Source organism: Haliotis rubra, unplaced genomic scaffold (genome assembly GCF_003918875.1).
Source record: "Haliotis rubra isolate DU_JTF1 unplaced genomic scaffold, ASM391887v1 Scf251, whole genome shotgun sequence".
Lineage (NCBI taxonomy): Eukaryota > Metazoa > Mollusca > Gastropoda > Lepetellida > Haliotidae > Haliotis > Haliotis rubra.
Window position 1 is genome coordinate 778,151 of NW_025766570.1, and position 21,644 is coordinate 799,794.

Sequence of the window (21,644 nt, forward strand, 5' to 3'; positions counted from 1 at the left end):
GTAACAAAAATAACGAATATTTAAAAAAAATGGTAAGAAGTATTCCTAACGTTATGTTAAAGGTCACATGCAACGTAAAACACTACTTTGCAGATTCTGATACCTTTCGGTATAGACATACCGAAACAAATCATCAAAATGCAAATTCAACTTATAAAGTTGAAAAATAACGCAATGAAAAATCCCGAGCGAAGTCGGAGTTCAAACGATTCACTAATTTTCCCCCATCGCTTGGGGGAAAAGTGGTTTCAACAGCTGGGCTGCGCTCATAGCACATGCGCAGTGAAATAGGTTCAATGAGCTGGTTGTCAGTGAATACTCGGTGAAGGCTTTGGTGTGAGCTAATTTTTTTTAATGTTTTGTTGATATTTCACAGGTGCGAGCTTTTTATGTTATTACAGTAGATTACCGATTTAACTGTTAAAATAATTTCATTTGTCTATTTCACCACACGTTCTTCTTACCGAGTCACTTTCTAAGTTCGATACTTAAAAGCAATGTCATTATTTAGCGTTGACAGAATATCTAACTGTGACACAGATATGTCGTTGTCACAGACAAAGCTCAGTGTCTGTTTTATTGGCACCTATGTGTCTGCCTGTCTGCTAATGACAATATTCAATACACAACTTCGATCACTAACCACATGCACTCCCTGGTTGTAACCCGTGTTAGGTGGTATAAACCTATATTTGTCATCATTCACTTGATGGGAAGTTAATGAATTTAAAACAGGTATAATTAGTGGTAACTTAGATAACCCGACAAAGGTTCCCATTTTGCATTTCTTGTGTCTGGAGTAAATACTCAACATTATAAACATCGATCAATGGATTAACCGATAACACGCTGATTGATTAATTACTTTTATCTTACACAGCGGATTTGTCAAAAAGTAGTGTTTATGTGTGTAGATTTACTAATCTATACTGAATACACTCTGTCATGTCTGTGTCTGTGTAAAACAACTTCCTTCTTTCAAAGGATTATCCGCCAAGACATTGATTGATTGCTCATTATTGGCTAACTAAATTACTTTTTTGTAAAGAATGGCGGACATTATGCAATTAGTTCCCAGGTATGCTATCTTGGGTGACCAGTGAGACTATATACCAATGTGAAATACCTGAAACGATATATCACTTTTCGTAAACATGTATTAGACTGTTAAAAGACACATCATTTGGAACAGCTGCAGGTGAATGGCATATCACTCGTTTTTGTGGATATTGATTCCTCGAACAAAGTAATAGCCTGACATTGTTCTTATAACTCTAATCTGTTTTAATTTTAATAATTGCATTTTGTTTTTATTCATTTGTCGTAGCATTCCACAGAATCATTGTTTTCGTGGTGAAGTAATGAGACAGACAACATACACTAGGGCGTGTGTGCGAATTATGATTGACATTGGCAAACTATAAAATTTCTAGATATTCAAGTTATAAGTATAGGCAGATCGCCTGATTTTATTTAGTTTCAAAATGCATACAAGTATGATAATAAACTAATTAGGATTATAAGACCAAATATAAAGACGCACGTTGACTAGTATCTACATACTGGTGAGTTGACGTTTAACCACGTGAATGTAGCAAGAAATTAAGCGCAGTATTGTCACTTCGACCCCCACCTCGCCTCCGAGGAAGAAATCCTTATGTTACAAGTTGTGTCATGCCAAATCCTGTTGACCATGATTCAAATACATATTTAACTACGAGTAGAAAGTAGTTTTGATTTTCTAACTTCATGAAAACAAACCATAATCTCATTAATTCTTTAACAGACTTTAGCCCGTGATGTTACGATTATTAAAAATGGTGTTTCTGTGCGAACATCCGCCAGTCTGAGAATAAATGCTATTTAGGTTTGTTTTCACCGAGCTACAAAATCAAAACTACTTTCTACTGGTAGTAAAATATGTATTTGATTGATGTCCAATAGGATTTTGCATGACATATTCTTATAACATAACAATTTCTCTCGTGGAAGCGAGGTGGGTGTCAATATAACACTACTTACAATATTATTGTCACTTCCACCACAACCTCGCTTCCGAGAAAGAAATCGTTATGCTTCAAGTTGTGTCATGGAAAATCTTTTTGGTCATCAATTATATATATATTGTACTACAACTAGTAAGTAGTTTTGATTCTTTAACTTCCGCGAAGCGATCTGAACACATTGAAGATATCGTTCCAAGCTTCCACAACGCTCACTTCACACTCACAAACATAACTCATTTAGCACAAACTACGGGGTCCGGTGGAAATTAGTGCATGGTGACACCATCACTCGACCTCCTGGGAGGGCAACGCAACGATTGACGGCAATGCAACTATTCGTTTTGCTTTGAGTAAGTTTCGTTGTTCAGACCATCCTTTAATGTTGGAATATGGGCGAAAAGTACGGTAAATATAAAACAACATGAGCGATTCTGCCCTCTGTGTATTGTACTTACCATTGAATCAGAGTACTCATTCTTTATTGAATGCTCATTTTAATGTGATTGAGAAACAGCCTGCTCCCACAATACTACATAAATAATTCATGTGAAACTAAATTTATCAACTTATTATTGTCTTGCCATTCTACAACTGTTACAATCCTGCTAAGTTTATATTTCTTGCATTGACAAAAAGAGCGAAGTTTTTGAATATAGAGTATAAGATTAAATGACACATTGTACATGTTAGCATACAGCTTAATATTATATATGGCGCTGGATTGTATTGTCATCTTTATAATTGTATAACGGGTCGGTGGCACTTGTACGAAATTAACTCTCACTCACTAGAGATAAGCTTACGATGACACATACTTAAACTAAACTTGACAAAATTCACATTTCACCCAAAACATTGAACATTTAAAATGTGTACACCACTGCAATTTCGTGTCTGCACAGGACGTCGACCCTTGAGTGAAATATCACAGTTCAGTTAAGGAAAAAGGTCGATATCCTGTCCATTTGACCTTATACCAATTAACAGGGGATTAGAAAAGACAAAGAAATAATCCAGTGTTTTCACAAGGCGATAATCCGGATTATGCGATTGAGAGCACAGACAACAGGAGAAAAGTACTATATTTCGTCCATTTAATTTCGTATACGAAATCATCCAACATGAAGTAGGTGAGATGCACCATTTGCAAACTGTCTGGTTCATCTGAAAGATAATAAAAGTAGATTTATTATTTCTTTTTACACATTCTTTTACACGGACCACGTTACACCACTCTACTGCTATATATAAATTGTTAGAATTGTTAACAAAATCTATTAAACGATATGCAAAACATGGTCACGTACAGTATTCAGATCTCATATATCTATGTATTTTCCTTAGTAACATATTGATATCAGGCATTGACAAGATGCTTACCTTTATGCCTACATGTACATGAGGATGAGCGTGGTCACCTTTCACCATCGTCACAATGTCATTGACAGTTGACGCAGTGAAATGACACTTCTTTTCTGTGCACTTCCAGGATATCCAGTTTCGCTTCACTCATAAATCCACCACGAGATGTAACTGTGCATTTGCCATTTCGAAATTGAATGCAGTCTACTGCGAGTTCCTTTCCTAAATATGTTCATCATTGTGAAATTCACTGTCATATGTATGATAACATTGATGACATTTTGAGTGAACTATGTTCACGCCTTACTCGATGCTCCGGTTATGGAAAATCTTAAAACAACACCTACTAGCGGTTTAGAGTGACTCTAGCAACACCTTCAACATCAAAGTTTACTGCGGGTCGACTTCGTGTTCATAGCGAAATTTCAAAAGGTCGACTTCTTGTCCATTAACCGCAATTTCGACTAGTCAAGTGGATAATCCTTTCGTTAATCCCTTAAACAATCATTACTAAAACAACACCAAACATCAAAGACTACCGCCAGTCGCCTTAACGCCCCCATGAAACATTCATGCCGCCCCCATGCCTCTATAGCAATTAGCCCATGCAGAACAATCATTTACCATCACCCACCAGTTATCTCCTCTTGCGGATATTTCCAAAATTGGAAATGTCTTGGAAACATCATCTTTCCAAAATTGGAAATGTCTTGGAAACATCATCTTTCCAAAATTGGAAATGTCTTAGAAACATCATCTTTCCAAGACATTTCCAAGCTTGTAAATGCGGATTTTTTTCCAGTGATATGGGTGACACATTCTCACAGTAAATCCATTACAGTGTCCTTTGTGAGATATTATCTGTCTGATACAACCAGCTGACTTCCACGTGAATATGAATCTGTGTAGATTAATGCACTCTGGTTAACCTAATATATGTGGCTTGTCGAAATGTTTACCGACATTGTACGTCTTTGTCTTGACCGCTCACAAACACGTAAGTTGAGCCAATACAGCTTAGAGTCTGGGATTCAGGTTGATCATAGGCACGAAGGTAACATAACTCAATACTGAGAATGATACAATCTAGTGATTCATTTTGTATTTTACATGAATTGTTCAAGACAATTTGATTCAGCATCTCCGTGACATATGAACCCAGCACATATGAACCCATCCCTTTTAGCGCATCAACACCTCAGCATTCTTGTCACCTAATTGGCAAAAACGTCATCGATATGCGTTAATCCATGTTCTCAGATTGATCTACATTATCTGTTGCAAATTGAATGAACTGACCCTGTGTACACCCATGTTCGGAAGCGTTGCACTTAGCTCCTTCTTCTGTAACTAGAGATTGTAATAATGAACAAGATATTTATTAACATATCTGTTTGCTTGAACTATAGTGATGGTGACCGTGAACACCAAGGGCTTGATAGAGATACCCTTGGTCTCATAGTCTGTATATTTTAATTAATTTTGAGTATCATGCTTGGTGACAATGCTATTCCAAGCAAAACTTAACAGTAACAGAATATATTCTGAGTAAAGAACGTCCAATAATTTGAAGGGTTGTGTTCAGGTTAACTTGAATATTTGAGATGTGGTTGGGTGAGGTGATTTGATTCAACAGTACATGTAATACCATGGGATATATAGTCATCCCTCTGTCAGTCAGAGATATTTTCGTTTCCTTTGCAAAATTTAAAGATGGTTGATAAACAAGCATGCACCACCTACAATTTAAGTATTTGAAATACGTAAAGTTTTTGTCCATTAGTTATTTCAGTTTCAAAAATACTAATATTATTAATTTTTTTACTAGCAGTAAAAAGGACAATACTGGTTGTGCTTTCAAAACCTTTCTAGAGCTTTGATCAAGGAGCCCAGCACCTGTGAAGATCCAGTTTAGAATTGATCTTCAGTAACCCATGCTTGTCGTAAGAGGCCACTAATGGGATCAGGTAGTCAGGCTCGCTGACTTGGTTGACACGTGCAATCGTATCCCATTTGCGTAGGTCGATGCTCATGCTGTTGATCACTGGATTGTCTGGTCCAGAATTGATTATTTACAGACCGCCATCATAGCTGGCATATTGCTGAGTGCGGCGTAAAACTAAACTCACTCACTACAAGGAGCCTAAGTTAATGATTTTTCCAGTTTTAAGAAAAAGATGTTTTTCAGTAAAAATGTGTTTTATATCTAATTTATGTGAATGAGTTTCAAGTTTTTTCATGAAGATTTCAGTCCATTTTTCAAATGATTTCAAATCAGATAAAAAAAAATACCAGTTATACTTTAAATGTTTGCAAGGGTTCACTCAATTCTGCTCACATAAGAGGGGCGGTGGGGTAGCCTAATGGTTAAAATGTTCGCTCGTCATGGCCGAAGACTAGGGTTCGATTCCCCACATGGGTACAATGTGTGAATCCCATTTCTATTGTCCCCCGCCGTGATAATGCTGGAATTTTGCTAAAAGCTGCGTAAAAACATACTCACTCACTCATTCTGCTCACATAATAATATGTAGTTGCCAGTTAAAGTTAAAGAGAACCAACTTATCCTGCAATCACCTTTTGAAATTGTTTTTAAATTAATAGCATAGAAATTATAAATGGTATCATATTTTCCTGATCTATCATTCTGGGATATGTTCAGACTTATGTAGTATACTGAACAGCAAAAGAAACGCAAGTCTGGCTTTTTGTCAAGTTTGTGAATAGAAGACAACCAAAATCATGTCCCATCATTTATTCTATAGACCACACTGTCAACTTAACAGCTGAAAGTTGATGTTGACATTGAATTGCAATAAGGTCAAATTGATCACCGTCCGTCAGATGGAGATACCCCTGAACGCGAAAAGTGACAGTCTCTTTAGTCGCGTGTATGGTCACCTTGAGCTTGCACACAGGCTGTGCAACGTGGCCTCATTGAGTTCATTAGAGTCTGAAAGAATGCCTGCGGCAATTGGTCCGCTCAAACACCAATCTCTATTCCAATTGTGCAAGTGTGAGTGGCTGTCTACCTGTACCAATCCTCCGTCCAATTTCGTCACAGAATGTTCAATGGGAGCCATATACGGGGAAAGAGACGGCCATGGAAAAACGTTAAAGTTGTTTTGAGCCAGATAATCCATCGACACCCCTGCTGTGGGAGGGCTGCAAACGTTGTTGGCGTGTCAAAATTGGCCCCACATATGGCCTTCGGCAGTGGATTCCAGCAGCCCGAAGATGACGCCTAATCGTATCGCAGGACACTGGTCCCCTTGACCCATGAACTAAGGCTGCTGTTACTGTTGGTGCTTGAGTTCGGTTCCTTAGATGAGTGACCCGGATGAACCGATTTTGTGCATGAGATGTCACTCGTTGCCGTCCGGTCAGCAGCAACCCCGGTGTGCTGATGACATTGAGCAAGTCGTGTAATGGTGGTAAGATGACAGCCCAATTGTCTAGCTACAGTGGTTGCAGAGCTACCTCCGTGCAACTTTCCAATGGTCATTCCTCTCTGCTCAGTCGTTAGTCTAGGCATCGTTTGTGTGGCGTGTACATCTCCTAGTGTCAATACTGAACTGTTTTTTGACACAAACCTTTATAAAGGATACCTCAGAGTGAAATATATATGCATGCTTTTCATCCAGAACTGTGGATGCATGTGCTAAGATTATGGTTTTGCTGCACTGTTGGTGTGTTTGTGCGAATTGGTCGTATGGACGTCAAATTGCATGACATCATCTCATCTTGGATCATTACGTCACTTTACCATGAACGTTCCATAGACATGAACGCTTACCATCATGAGATTTCATATCTTCAAAACTTGCGTTTCTTTTGCTGTTCAGTATATGTTCTTTACTATGGCCACATGATGTTGTGTATAGTTTGTGATAATGTTAGCTTCCCCAACTCCTAGCTCGGTTCTTATTCTCATGTCAATGTAGTACATCGTATCACTGTTTTACTTATTCAGTCTTGATATTTTGGGGTTGTAGTTAGATCATAACTGTTCATAATGGCTAATGGAGATTCTCAGTTACATCATAGCTCCATTTTGGGCAGTTTTCACCCCAAAATAATCAGTCAGGGGTAAGTTCACAGTCGCATGGCAGACACCTTCAGAATGCTGCACCCGTTGGGGTAAGCTCATCAACTACATTGTCATCTGTAGCTAGCTCACAACCGTCGGGCTATTGGTTGTCAGCTACAAGGTAATCTGAAGCTAGTTCAAATCCGTTGGGGTATTGGTTGTCAGCTACATGGTAATCTGTAGCTAGTTCATGCCCGTCGGGGTATTGGTTTTCAGCTATACGGTAATTCATACCCGTCGGTTGGCAGCTACTCAGTCATCTGTAGATAGTCCGTCGTTCAGACTTTCCATCCGACTGAAGGCGTAACGCCAATTATTGCGTAACACAGTCTAGGTTTCCTCACTGGAGGTTCGTTATCAGCAGTTACTTGGCAACATAGTGCTACGCTCAACGAAAATCCCCATTAAAGCCAAAGCAATATCTCAGTATGTATGTATTGACAGAAGCAAAAATCTGGACACAGCGGCTACATAACCTTATTTAGCCTAAAAATGCACAATATGTGGAAATGAATTCAATTGATTATGTTGTAAAGACATTGAAAGTGGACGATTTCTTGGCTTTTCTGATTCGCGCCGAAAGACGAGTCAAGAAATGCTTCAACTGTAAATAAAATATCATGTGTAATGACCAAACAATATAGGGGTTATAATCCATGACCATTCAGCTTATATGGCAAGTTGATTTCATAAACATTTACTACTTGGAAATATAAAAATTTTACAAAGTTTGGGACTCACTCGCTTCCTGATTATACTGTCTATCGGGGAAATTGTAGTTGATGACGGCCAACTTCTAGTTGAGCATGGACAGGGCTTACCCCTGTAAAAAAATACTTTATTGCAAATATTGACCCCAAAAAATACCCAAATGACAATAACTGATGTTTTTTTGGTCCCATCTCCTTTGGTCACAAAAAATATTTTTGTGAGGTTCAAAAGAACCTATATACGATTCACCGATCTGCAAACATGTCAACTCCTGGCTTACTGTACATGCCATGATTCAACTATACCAGCCTGTTAAAAAGAAAAAAAAAGAAAAAGATGTAAAACTTACCTTGACTAAAGAATGGACCAGCCTGCTGAAGACGACGCCTTGACACCTTTACGGCTGATTTGACAGTTATACACGTGCTAATCATGCAACCTAGTCCAAGTGATTTTGTAGTCTGTTACATATCACAGTTTTATTAGTCACACAGAATGTGTTGAGTATGATTATCCAGGGCATGTCCCTTGTAACAGTGCTATCGCCATTGCTGCAACATGTTGTTTGTCACCGGAAGTACTAAACAACGTAAGGTCTCGCAAAGTGTCGTGACCTACTTACGGGCCCTATTTGCTAAATATGGCTTGCCTGAGACTGTGATCAGTGACAGTGGATCTCAATACAGCAGTGCGGAATTTAGACAGTTTGCCAAGGACTATAATTTCAGTTATGTAACCTCAAGCCTGAGGTTTCCTCAATCCAATGGTCAGGCAGTTAGGACTGTGCAGACTTTGAAGTCTTTTCTGAAGAAGGCTACAGATCCATACAAGGGATCTTGAAGGGATAGGAAAGTCACCTGCTCAATTGTTTTTGGGAGAAGGTTGCGTTCTTCTGTGTCAGTTGCTCCACCCCTTCTCAGATCTGAAAATTCAGTGAGAGACAAACAGTCATTGATGAATAGACAGGCTACTCAGCAGACAAGTCATACTGGTCAGAAAGACTTGACTCAATTAGAGTCTGGAAGTAGTGTCATGATGAAAGAGGACAGTATTTGGATCCCAGCAGAAGTAGTGAATAAACATACTACTCCAAATTGGACAGTGTGAAGATGCAGACAGGTTGCACTTACAGAAGAAATCAACGTGACCAGAAAGTGTTTCATGGTATCAAAGCTCACAGCAAAGCTCTCCAAGCTACAAAGATGCTGATGCTGTGTTTTCCAGAAGAGCACATTATAGTGCTCGCATTGTGCCAATTCCAAAGACTCCACAAGCAGATACAAGTGTGACTGGTACAAGTAAACCAGAGGCTGTCACAACGACAGTCAAGCTAACAACAGAGCAACAAGTAGAAGTAGTAGAGTTGTTGTGAGGATGAACAATTTTTACGATGGCATAAACTTTATTCCTGTCCGTGATAATGCGTAAAAGACCAGCAAAAAGTTCCAGTCAGAACACAATCTAGAAACATTTTCATAAAATGCAAGCTAAAAGCATACCTCATAATGCAGAAATAAACAGTGTATCGACTGCATAACTGAGTGTAGGAAATTTCCCCATCAGGACAATTCCCCACATGGCATTTCCCCATCTTGACATTTCCCCACACCTGTTTTGTAACCAGTAGGCCAATTCACCACTCATAAAATTGTGTGGGTGTGGGGAATTGTCCTGATGGGGGAAATGTCCGTACACCTGCATAACTACAGTGAAGCGCTGGCGTGTCTGATATCTTGAGATTTTACATGCGCTGAAGGCTATGTGTACACTCATTTCTGACAATAATTAACACTTGAAAATATCACTATTTACGCTACACAAGAATATGCTAACACTAGAAATAAATATATAATGCCATTTATAATACTAACTTACTCTGAACAGAGCTCAAACATACTGTAAAGTAATTGGAATTGCCATGGATTGAAAACAGATGCGAGTGCACATCTTGACACATAAACACACCTTATGGAAAGTGACATGTGAAAAAACTGTGTAGGTAATGTTATAAATCATATGCATCATATGCATGCACTTTGTTTACTGTTTGTGGGATGGAATCCCGGTCCTGTTATATGTTTGCCATTGCGGCCTGTTTCCATGTTCGTTTACTAAGGGTGGGAACTCTGCGACTCGGTTAGTGAATTGCAAAATTAAGAAATAACGAAACGGAACACCACAACATCCATATTAAATGACTATGAATGACTGTATTGAGTGACAGTGCAGTTAAATGATGTGATTTGCAATTTTTTTTGAAATACTTACCATGTGAAATATTATTAAATGAACATGTTGAAGAAATCAACCTGAACTTTAATTATGGATTTTGTGTTCAGCGAAATATGTGGCTGATATGCTTATAGTATTTGTGGGAAATGAGAACCGTGTTATTTCTGTACCAAGAGATTTTAATCAATAACATGGTTGTTTCAAAGAATTTTGAAGTTTTATGTTTTAAAGAATTTAATGTCATGATTATGATATGGGTTTATTGTTAGACGTTTGTAAAATTGTTGCTTTAACTCATTAAGCCCGAGAGCTACTTCACTGCTCAACATCCTGGAACCACTCGCTGATTGTCCGGCTCGCTGTGCCGAGACTAATTAGTGCTATTCACACCTGATTTCCCTGGCAAGTTTTGGGGATGACAGGAAACTGTCTAGTCATGCAAACAAGTCCTGATTGTATAATTGTGTCATAAAGATCTACGTGGAAAGAAAACAGGTGTGAATTCATATCATATATTGCAACATTTTATGTAATTTTTTTTGCAAGTTTATCTTGTAGATCTTTAGCGGCTTGTACATTTATATTTTATCAACATATGTATGTATTCTTTGCATGTAAGAGATGACACATACATAAACAAATTCTCTCTATCATATCATTGTGTGAGGTTTAAGTTTACAAAATATCTATAACAATGACAGACTGCAAAGAAGAATTTAATTACATGCTTTATAATCTCCTTCGAAAGTAGCGTTTTTGCCGATACAATGCTAGTGTATACTGAATATTTTAAGGAAAGTACTAATACCCTAGTCTGCGACTAACATAGGGCATATAACATAGAGCAGATTCATATTTTATCACTTTGTTTCATCTAGATTTAATGCAGAAAACATGCGTTATCATACGAACATACATATATTGTATAATACATATTCCTTGCATAGACATGAAACATAGAGTCACATGATGGCACGTGATCAAATTTGGTATCTCAACTGTTCAACATAGTGGCTGATCATTTGTTATTATTGACCAATCGTATCATGAGATACCTGTCACAGAGGAAGGGACAGGTGATGGGGCATGGGCTAAATTTCTGAAGAGCACGTTTGGTCACTCAACAAATTTGACAGAGATTGATTATTTGCTATATCATTGACCAATCGATATGCTGGGTTCCGGTTGTATCAACTCGTGCTATCATGTAACAGTTTGTGTATTGTAGACATACATAATCGTAACGATGTATGAAATATTCTCATTAGACAAACAGGAGTAGATAGACACTATGGCGTGTTTATTTGTCCTCAGAGCTCGAACACACATTTGTTAGTGTTTTTCGATAAGTAAAATGATAACGATTGAAATCCAAGCATTGAGTATAGATAGTAATTATTTTCATATACATTTAGGCACACAACTAGTACATAAAACATAATGGTTTGCTTTACATGTAAATATAATCTGCACCTTGATATGAATGAATATCCAAATTAAAGTACATGTATTATAGAATTCAAAAAGTGACACGATACTACTGTTGAATCCCCCCAAATATCTATGAAGATGGGCGTGCCTATATTTATACTGAATGCAAACGAGGTTCATAAGATTACAGATGTTGTAATAACACTGACATGTATATATATTGTGTGTCGATGCAAAGGCACGAGTTATCACTATATATTCGATTAGGTAACATTATCAACTTTAGGTTATGAAAAATAAATAGTTACAATTCAGTAAGCTTTAAATTAGTAACTTAATTTATGTGTATCTATTCGAGCTTGGATTTATTATTATATGTGTATACGATTCATCATATGAAATATGGCAACGTAATAATACCTAAAATGTGAATTCAAACTATTCTATTGTGTTTGAATTCTTCGTATGTCCTTGAAATTTCGTATATATTTCGTATTTATTAGGTAGTTGAAGAAAATATATTCTTCAGTAACCTCTGAACCATTACATCCAATTCAATCAATGTGCGTGTAAAGTATTTAAGCATCCACTCCCAATGAAGAGTACCAGGCACTTACCTCTGTAAAAAACATCTCATAATCCCATTTCTCGCAGACATGTGTTCATTTACCAAACGCTGTATAAGCCTATGATAGTGATTAGCAATGGCTATCTAAACTTTTGGAATACTTCTTCTGATTAACACTAAAGGTAGCATCTCTCGTGAGAAAAGCTAATCTTTGCTCAGTACTACCAAATTGGTTGAAATAATAGTACAGTGCGATTTTAAAAAGTAAGACACACATGTGCGTCCCTCGCTGAATAAGAGGTGCTTTCTGTTGATGCACATACGCGTCACTCACTGTGAGGAGCTAAATAATTTGTCGCACATATGCGTCTCTCAGCCTTAATGAGTTAAAGGAAAAGCAATGTTATGTATGAGTCATCCATACATATATGTCCATGCGTATATATATATACTTCCTACATCGCCATGCTTGTTGTCAGTTGCCAGATCTAACAACTCACTCAAAATGTGATGTAATAATTTATTAGAGGAATTAATTTGTTCGGCTGTATTTGTCACAATTTCCATAAATTATTACCCATATAATGATTATGATTTCCTGAAAATGACTTGATTAAGTCCATGCACTGCAAATATAATACAGGTTGCAATGAAACCAAACATATGTCCTGGATGGTGTGTTGTGTGAATTTTTATCCCACCGGCATGTAATGCGGTGGGATATAGTCGTCGCCTCGTCCATCTATCCGTCCGTCCGTCTGTCCGTCCGTAATCATTTTGTTTCCGGAGCATAACTCAAAGACCGTTTGATATTTTTTAACCAAAATTGGTAGATATGTCAAACATAACCTAAGGTGGTGCCTTTTGCTATTTACAGATTATTGTCATTTTTATTTTTCTCGGTTTCCATGGAAACGTTTTGGACTTAGTTTTAAAGAAGGGTGGGCTTCGTTTCCGGAGCATAACTCAAGAACCGTTCAATATTTTTTAACAAAACTTGGTAGATATATCAAACAGATCCTAAAGTGGTGCCTTTTGCTATTTGCAGATTTTTGGCATTTTTATATTTCTTGGTTTCCATGGAAACAATTCGGACTTAGTCCCAAAAGTGAGGGGTGGGCTTCGTTTCCGGAGCATAACTCAAGAACCGTTCAATATTTTTCAACAAAACTTGGTAGATATATGAAACAGAACCTTGAGTGGTGCCTTTTGCTATTTACAGATTTTTGTCATTTTTATTCTTCCCGGTTTCCATGGAAACATTTTGGACTTAGTCCCAAAAGTGAGGGGTGGGCTTCGTTTCCGGAGCATAACTCAAGAACCATTCAATATTTTTCAACAAGACTTTGTAGATATATCAAACACAACCTTAAGTGGTGCCTTTTGCTATTTACAGATTTTTAGCATTTTTACTTTTCCCGGTTTCCATGGAAAAGATTCGGACTTAGTTGCAAAAGTGAGGGGTGGGTTCGTTTCCGGAGCATAACTCAAGAACCGTTCAATATTTTTCAACAAAACTTGGTAGATGTATGCAACAGAACCTTAAGTGGTGCCTTTTGCTATTTGCAGATTTTTGGCATTTTTATTTTTCTTGGTTTCCATGGAAACATTTTGGACTTAGTCTCAAAAAGTAAGGATTGCTTTCGTTTCCGGAACACAACTCAAAAACCATATAATATTTTTCAACAAAACTGGGTAGATATATCAAACACATCCTAAAGTTGTGCCTTTTGCTATTTGCAGATTTTTGTCATTTTTATTTTTCCCGGTTTCCATGGACATTATTCGGACTTAGTCTCAAAAAGTGAGGGGTGGGCTTCGTTTCCGGAGCACAACGTGAAAACTTCTTAATATCTTTCAGCAAAACTTGGCAGATATGTGAGGCAGATCCCAAAGTGGTGCCTTTTGCGATTTGCAGATTTTTGTCATTTATTTTTTTCATGATTTCCATGGAAACGATTTGCACTCAGTCTAAAATCAAGCTGGACTTTAAGTAACTGTCAGATGATTTGTTCTTTCAAAGATGTGGAGGCCGGGGGGATATGTCATCTTCTGATGACTCTTGTTATATTTGTCACCTGAAACCCAATGGAGACATGTTTTCTGATGCTTGATGTTCTTGAATATAAAGAGAACAATATCTCTATTGTATGGCTCCAGACTGTACATGTACTTCATTACAACTAATGCAAAAACAAAACTTTTAAAATATATGATAACAAATGGGAAACATTTTCTTCAGTAATCTAGTATGCAAGTTATTCACTTATTGAAAGACTTGTTAAGATGCAGACTATTTGCAGTATGCTATAGTGACATTTGTGACACCATGTAGGCTTCCAGTTTGGAGACTAGAATGAAGATCAAGGTTGTCAAAAGACTTGTTATTGTTGAGTTAAGCTGTCACCTGATTTGGTGAAGTTGGTTCAAGATATTTATTGAAGTAGAGGTGAGAGGAGAGGACTACTTCATTTTTAGGCATGTAACCATTTTGAGTACTATTCTTTTGCTATGCTGTGTTGTTTGCAGATATTTTGTATGTTTGATTTACTCATAATATCAGTCAGCAAACAAAGGTTTTATGTTTTGACTGCCACTGCTCTATTTCCAGTTTTAACTGTCTCTTTGCAGACTCTTTCCAGAACCACAGATGCAAAGAGAAGAACTTTCCCACCATCCAAACAAGAAATTAACTGCACCATTCAAAGGTGAGGAACTTACAATATATGCACTGAAGATAAACAACGATTCACAAGAGCATTAATCAAGCACCACCCACTTTTCTTGATATGATAGTATGAAAAGTTGTTGTATATGCTTTCTGCAAAATAGAATGGTTACTAGAACATATTTTAATCTGATTAAAACTGAAACCAAGCTGGAATTGATATTTGGTACCAATTTACTTTTAATCTGGAGGAATACACAATATAAAAGTGAATAGCAGCAATGTTGGAAAGCATGGTCACCATGACTTCACCACCCATCTGATTGTCACACAGTTCTTAGATAATGATTGTTGTGATTGTATGAGCCACAACTGACGACCATATCTGTACTTGGTGTAGCCACTCCTCGCACAACGCCATCTGCCAGTCTCCTCCTCATACTGGCAATGAAGCATCAAATTCTCAGCCTCAGAAACCTGCAGATTTTGAAAAGGACGGTCCTTAGACAGTATTTTTTTTAAAAGGATATAACAAGTGATAGGTGTATGATGATGATTAACAAATTGAAAACACATAACAAATAGTAGTGATGTGTGACAGTAGATGTCATCATATAATGACTGCCAAGACTCTTGAAGGATGATAGAACTAAGATGGGAAATTTAAATGCAGATGTCTTTTGATCAACCATTTGTCATATGTTCACTTTATGAACCTCAAATAACAATTAGTGGGAGTCTGTCCCACTCATCTTTCAGCACCTGTTCAAATTCAGCCAGTGTTGTTGGCAGCCTTATGACTTGACGCTCTGTGTTCAGTGAGGTGAGAGATTTTAAGGAGGTTGTGCTGCTGGAGGTGAGCACTGACAATTTGGTGAACACAGCTGTTATCTTCTAGACACACAAACTGTCGACACAAGTGCATTGATAATGGAACAACTAAGCGTGTCAGTCAGTATGTGACATACTGTAAATTGTTATTCTGACCACATTTTCTCATGGCTGGTGTGTTGCTCTACGAAAGAGTTGTCTCCCTTTGTGTTTCTTGTCTCCATCAAAATGATGTGCTTTCCATCCAGGGCCCCTATGGCATGAGGCACTTGCCATCTAAGTTCGAATTGTCTGGTATAGTTTGAGTCTTGAATACCTCGTCTCAGCAGGCCTCCACGATAGCCCGGCCATCTTGGGATGACTTGCTCACCCTGCAGATGTAAGCCATGCTTGGATACTAGTCACCAATGGCTAGGTGTCTTAATGTCAGTGACAGTTTCAACCCTGCTTCCAAAGAGGGTCTGTAATTGTTGCCTTTTCCTGTGATGTTGGGCCCTATTCCCTCCAAAATTTCACCAAAGAGCTCCATGGGCATCCTCATGTAGTTCTTGAACTGATTTGGATTGTCCTCCTTCAACCTCTGGACATGGTTTTAGTGCTGACAGTGTTCCTGTCTCGCCATAGAGGTCAGCCAGTTTTGGACCCACATCTGACAGTGTTGCCTTCTTCATTCACATTGTCTGATCATTGCCAAGGTGTAGTTAATAACATCTTTCAATTGTGCTGCGGCTTCAGTCTGCAGGACAAGGGCCAAGACAATATACCAAGAGTCAATATCCGTCTTTTTTCAGAGTGTTTCCACTGATTGTCAGGCAACAAATGATGAGATCGCAGTGTCAATTATTATGTGGTGGTTTTGCTTTTTATCCCCTCGGCATGTAATGCGGGGGGATATAGTCGACGCATCGTCCATCCGTCTGTCCGTAATCATTTTGTTTCCAGAGCATAACTCAAGAACCGTTCAATATTTTCAACAAAACTTGGTAGATATATCAAACAGAACCTTAAGTGGTGCCTCTTGCTATTTGCAGATTTTTTGCATTTTTATTTTCCCGGTTTCCATGGAAACGATTCGGAGTTAGTCCCAAAAGGGAGGGGTGGGCTTCGTTTCCGGAGCACAACTCGAAAACTTCTTAATATCTTTCAACAAAACTTGGCAGATATGTGAGGCAGATCCCAAAATGGTGCCTTTTGCTATTTGCAGATTTTTGTGATTTATTATTTTCTCGGTTTCCATGGAAACGATGCAGACTTAGTCTCAATATGGAGGGGTTGGTTTTGTTTCCGGAGCACAACTCGAAAACTTCTAAATATCTTTCAGCAAAACTTTGCAGATATGTGAGGCAGATGCCAAAGTGGTGCCTTTTGCTATTTGGTATAGTTTTGGCATATTTATTTTTCCCGGTTTCCATGGAAACGATTAGGACTTAGTCCCAAAAGGGAGGGGTGGGCTTCATTTCCGGTGCACAACTCGAAAAGCGTTCAGTATCTTTCAACAGAACTTGGCAGATATATTAGGCAAATTTTGAAATGGTGCCTTTTGCTTTTTGCAGATTTTTGGCATTTATATTTCTCATGATTTCCATGGAAACGATTTGGACTTAGTTTAAAAAAAGTCAAGCTGGACTGTAAGATGATTTGTTCTTTCAAATATGTGGGGGCTGGGGGGATATGTCATCTTCTGATGACTCTTGTTTAGGAACTGGGACAATCTTAGAGGTTTTCCAAAGGGTGGGAACAGTTTGTGTACTTACTGAATTATGACAGCCAATTGTTCTTTGCATTCTTTCAGTACAATTCTGCACAAATTATCTGGACCACAAGATTTATGTATGTTGATTTGGGAAAATGAATTGATGACATCATCAATAGAAATATTTATATCATCTAAATGCTTATATTATAATTCTAAAATTTTCTTTCTCCTAAGAAATCTGCAAAATCAAATCCTGAATAAAAAGTATTTAATTCGTTTCAGGAGAAGTCATCATTACATTCAATTTCTTGAGGCTTTTTCACAGATGACATCATAATTTTTAGTCCACTCCATACACTACATATGTTACTGTGTTTTTGTTCCCCCGCTGCAATGCTATGTATTCAGCAATGTCCATACATACATACATCCGGCCGTACCTCCCTGATTCTTGTTAACGTGATATCTCATGAACTGTTGTACGCAATGTCTTCAAATTTGGTGACAGCCTACATTGGGTGATTATGCAGATACCAGTTGATTTGGTGACCTTGACCTTATTTTCAAGGTCACCACAACACATTGACCACTTTTCAAACTCTTGTTAACGGATATCTCATGAATTGTTGTACCCAATATGTTCTAATTTGGTGACAGCCTACATTGGGGGATTATGCAGACACCAGTTGATTTGGTGACCTTGACCTTATTTTCAAGGTCACCACAACACATTGACCACTTTTCAAACTCTTGTTAACGGGATATCTCATGAATTGTTGTACCCAATATGTTCTAATTTGGTGACAGCCTACATTGGGGGATTATGCAGACACCAGTTGATTTGGGTGTCCTTGACCTTATCTCCAAGGTCACCACGATACTTGACCACTTTTCGAACTTATGTAAACGTGTTATCTTATAAAACATTGCACCCAGTGTCTTCAATTATGTTGACAGCCTACATTGGGTGATAATGCAGACACCAGTCATTTCATGCATGTTGAATGTGACCAGAAAATAGAAAGTAGGAAATATGTTATGAATATTTCATTCTTCTTTAGCTGGAGGGTACGTTAAAATATGGTACTTGTTGGTCCCTGCCTGGCACTCTGCATTAATGGGTACAACAAGGACTGGTCGGCTCGGAGTCAGTATAATGTGTCTGAGTGGGGTATTCATGCTTCACTGCGGCATGGTATCTCAGTGTGCTAGCACTATAAAACCAGCTTCAGCCTGGGTTAGTACAAGCAGCTGCACCTACACATACACACGCATGCATGTCGTCATATGAGCGAAATATTCTCCAGCGTGACGTTAAACCCAATTTCACCTCACCTTACCTTTAGTTTAACTTCATTCCCTTCATGTTTAAGTTATCCTATTCTTTGCATTTAACACAAACTTAAATTGCTTTAGGGCTGTAACGATGCATCAAACTATCAATGAATAACAATTATTGAGTCTATGATAGCGATTAATCGATCGTTGAAACAAAAACTATCGTTGCACCAAATGTGTGACTATCAATAGTTTTTGTAATTGACTTCCATTGATAAATGTGCAGAGCCAAATACAGGAATTACCAGATTGGTTCACTTTGATTTACAGTTATCCGCCCCTGTTACCTCTTAAACTTTATCTGGCTTTCAAGTTTCTTGTCAGTTATTAAAAGAGACTGAAACTACTTCAGCTTGTTTTTATTTCATATAAACTATGCATTCATTTGGGAAATGGCTTCAAATGAGACAATTCTAGGAGAGAAAAAACTATTACAATAGTTGGTCGCAATAGTATGTGGCAATTATTATTATGTTTTACAGATTAAAGATAATGTGCAGCAGAGAGGGTTTGGGTGATCTAGGCACAGTGAGGCTGGTAAGGCTCATCATCAGCTCAGGGCCCTTGCCCCCTCTACACGCAGCCCAGACAGCGAATGGGACTTCTCCCAGGAAACGCTGCCTAGTCGAACCCACCAAGAACTTTCCGGAGAATATGAAGGCTCCCCAACACTGTAGCCTTCTGCATTACCCAGAGTGTCAGAAGGGCTGTACTCCCAGTGGAGAACCGGGCACTCTTATGATCAGGAGCTACCATTCCAGGGGCACCAAGAACAATGGGGAGCCTGACAACAGTATACTTGGGATACAAAGGCGAGGTCCGCATACTTATCATGCTTTTCCTGAAGCTTGCCAATCACATTGCTGTCAAAAGGGACAGAAATTCAATGATATCAATAAATTCATTGGCTTTATCAAAAAGGACAGGATCAGGTTTGTTGGCTGGAATTCTTCTGAAGCTGTATATGGGCCTGTTCCACAAAAGTTTGAAAGCATCAGTTTCCATGGCGCCCTGGACATGTTCAGGGTCGTACCATGGATGGACCTGGTAGTCAAAGCCACAGGCATGGCGGAGACGGTAGTCAAGGCAACGAGCCATGCCATCATGTCGTTCAAGATATGCTGTTTGTGCACTGACAAGCATCCACTGACAAGGTGTTGGACAGTCTCTGTAAATTCATTACACAGTCGGCATTTCATGTTAATATTTTCTTTAAGAATCACATTAAGACGATTGCGAGTGGGAAGTTACTGGTCCTGAGCAGCAAAAAGAAAGCCCTCAGTTTCACATTGCAGTGCGTGGAACATCCTTTGCCTGGATGAAGTCGGTTGGATTGCTATTCTGTTCCACACACTGCATGTACACATGATGCAATGGTTTCTCAGAAAACTTCTCCACAAATGACCGACTCTGGGCAGACTTGGTGAAGGACTTCACCTGGTTTTCTCCCATCGCTGTACCGTCCAGCAGTACATCGACATCAGCAAAGTCAACCTCAAATTTCACATTCTGTCCAACAACCTTGGCACGCTTAAAATAGCTGTGGAATTCCTTGCTTTCATCATGCATCACCAGGGATCATCCCATAAATAAAATACATGCAAAAGTACACAATAAAATTCTTTAAGAGCCTCCACATTAATCAAACCCCGACCTCCAAAATTGATTGGCATGTATAAACGGTTAAGAGAGGAACGAGGGTGGTGGGCTCTGTTATCAGACATGATCCTTCTGATCAGGTGGTCAAGACTCTGAATGTCTTGTTTTGTCCAATCAACTACTCCAAAGGAATAGGAAAGGACTGGCACAGCAAAAGTATTGGTGGCTTTGACCTTGTTTCCAGCGTTAAGCTCTGAGCTCCAGATTTTCTTTAAAGGTCACATGCAACGTAAAACACAACTTTGCAGACAAAGCGTTAAAAATGCAAATTCAACTTATAAAGTTGAAAAATAACGCGATGAAAAAAAACGCGCGAAATCGAAGTTCAAACGTTTCACTAATTTTCCCCAGACTTTTCTGGGGAATACGGGTTTCAACAGCTGGGCTGCGCTCATAGCACTTGCGCAGTGAAATAGGTTTGCGCAACTTGGAAGCGGGCTGTCTTGTGAATACTCGGTGAAGGCTTTGGTGTGAGCTATTTTCATAATGTTTTGTTGATATCTTACAGGCGCGAGCTTTTTGTATGTTATGACAGTAAATAAACTGTTTATATAATTTCATTTGTCTATTTCACCACACGTTCTTCTTACCGAGTCACTTTCTCAGTTCGATACTTAAAAGCAATGTCATTATTTAGAGTTGACACAATTTCTAACTGTGATGTAGATATGTCGCTGTCACAGACAAAACTCAATGTCTTGTTTTATTGACGCCTGTGTGTCTGCCTGCCTGTCTGCTAATGACAATATTCAATACACAACTTCGATCACTGACCACATGCAATTTGAACTTAACACCAATCAGGCTATACACCTACAAAACGCATTGATTTATGGCCCGAGTTCGGTCTCTGTCACATTATGTAATTACACAGACAGGCAGGTGTGATACTTGAACACATGACATGTTATGATGTCTGTTGATCGCAAAATGTTATACACAAAAAATGAGCATGTATTTACAAAACCCAACTTTCTATATATATACACACAATGAGCCATGAAGGCGGCATCTGCTAATGAACCAGCCGTTACACTTGAGTGCACACCCAC

At 38.4% G+C, this 21,644-nt stretch overlaps 1 protein-coding gene across 1 annotated transcript in view; it reads left to right on the forward strand.

Annotated features, from left to right (window-relative positions):
• The window catches only part of LOC124279515 (unconventional myosin-VIIa-like), a 754,149-nt gene that overhangs the window by 555,493 nt on the left and 177,012 nt on the right, over positions 1-21,644 (forward strand). Inside the window, exon 34 of the mRNA XM_046715341.1 lies at positions 15,032-15,108. Within this exon, the coding sequence (XP_046571297.1) occupies positions 15,032-15,108 (77 nt within the window). The remainder of the gene's footprint in view (positions 1-15,031; positions 15,109-21,644) is intronic.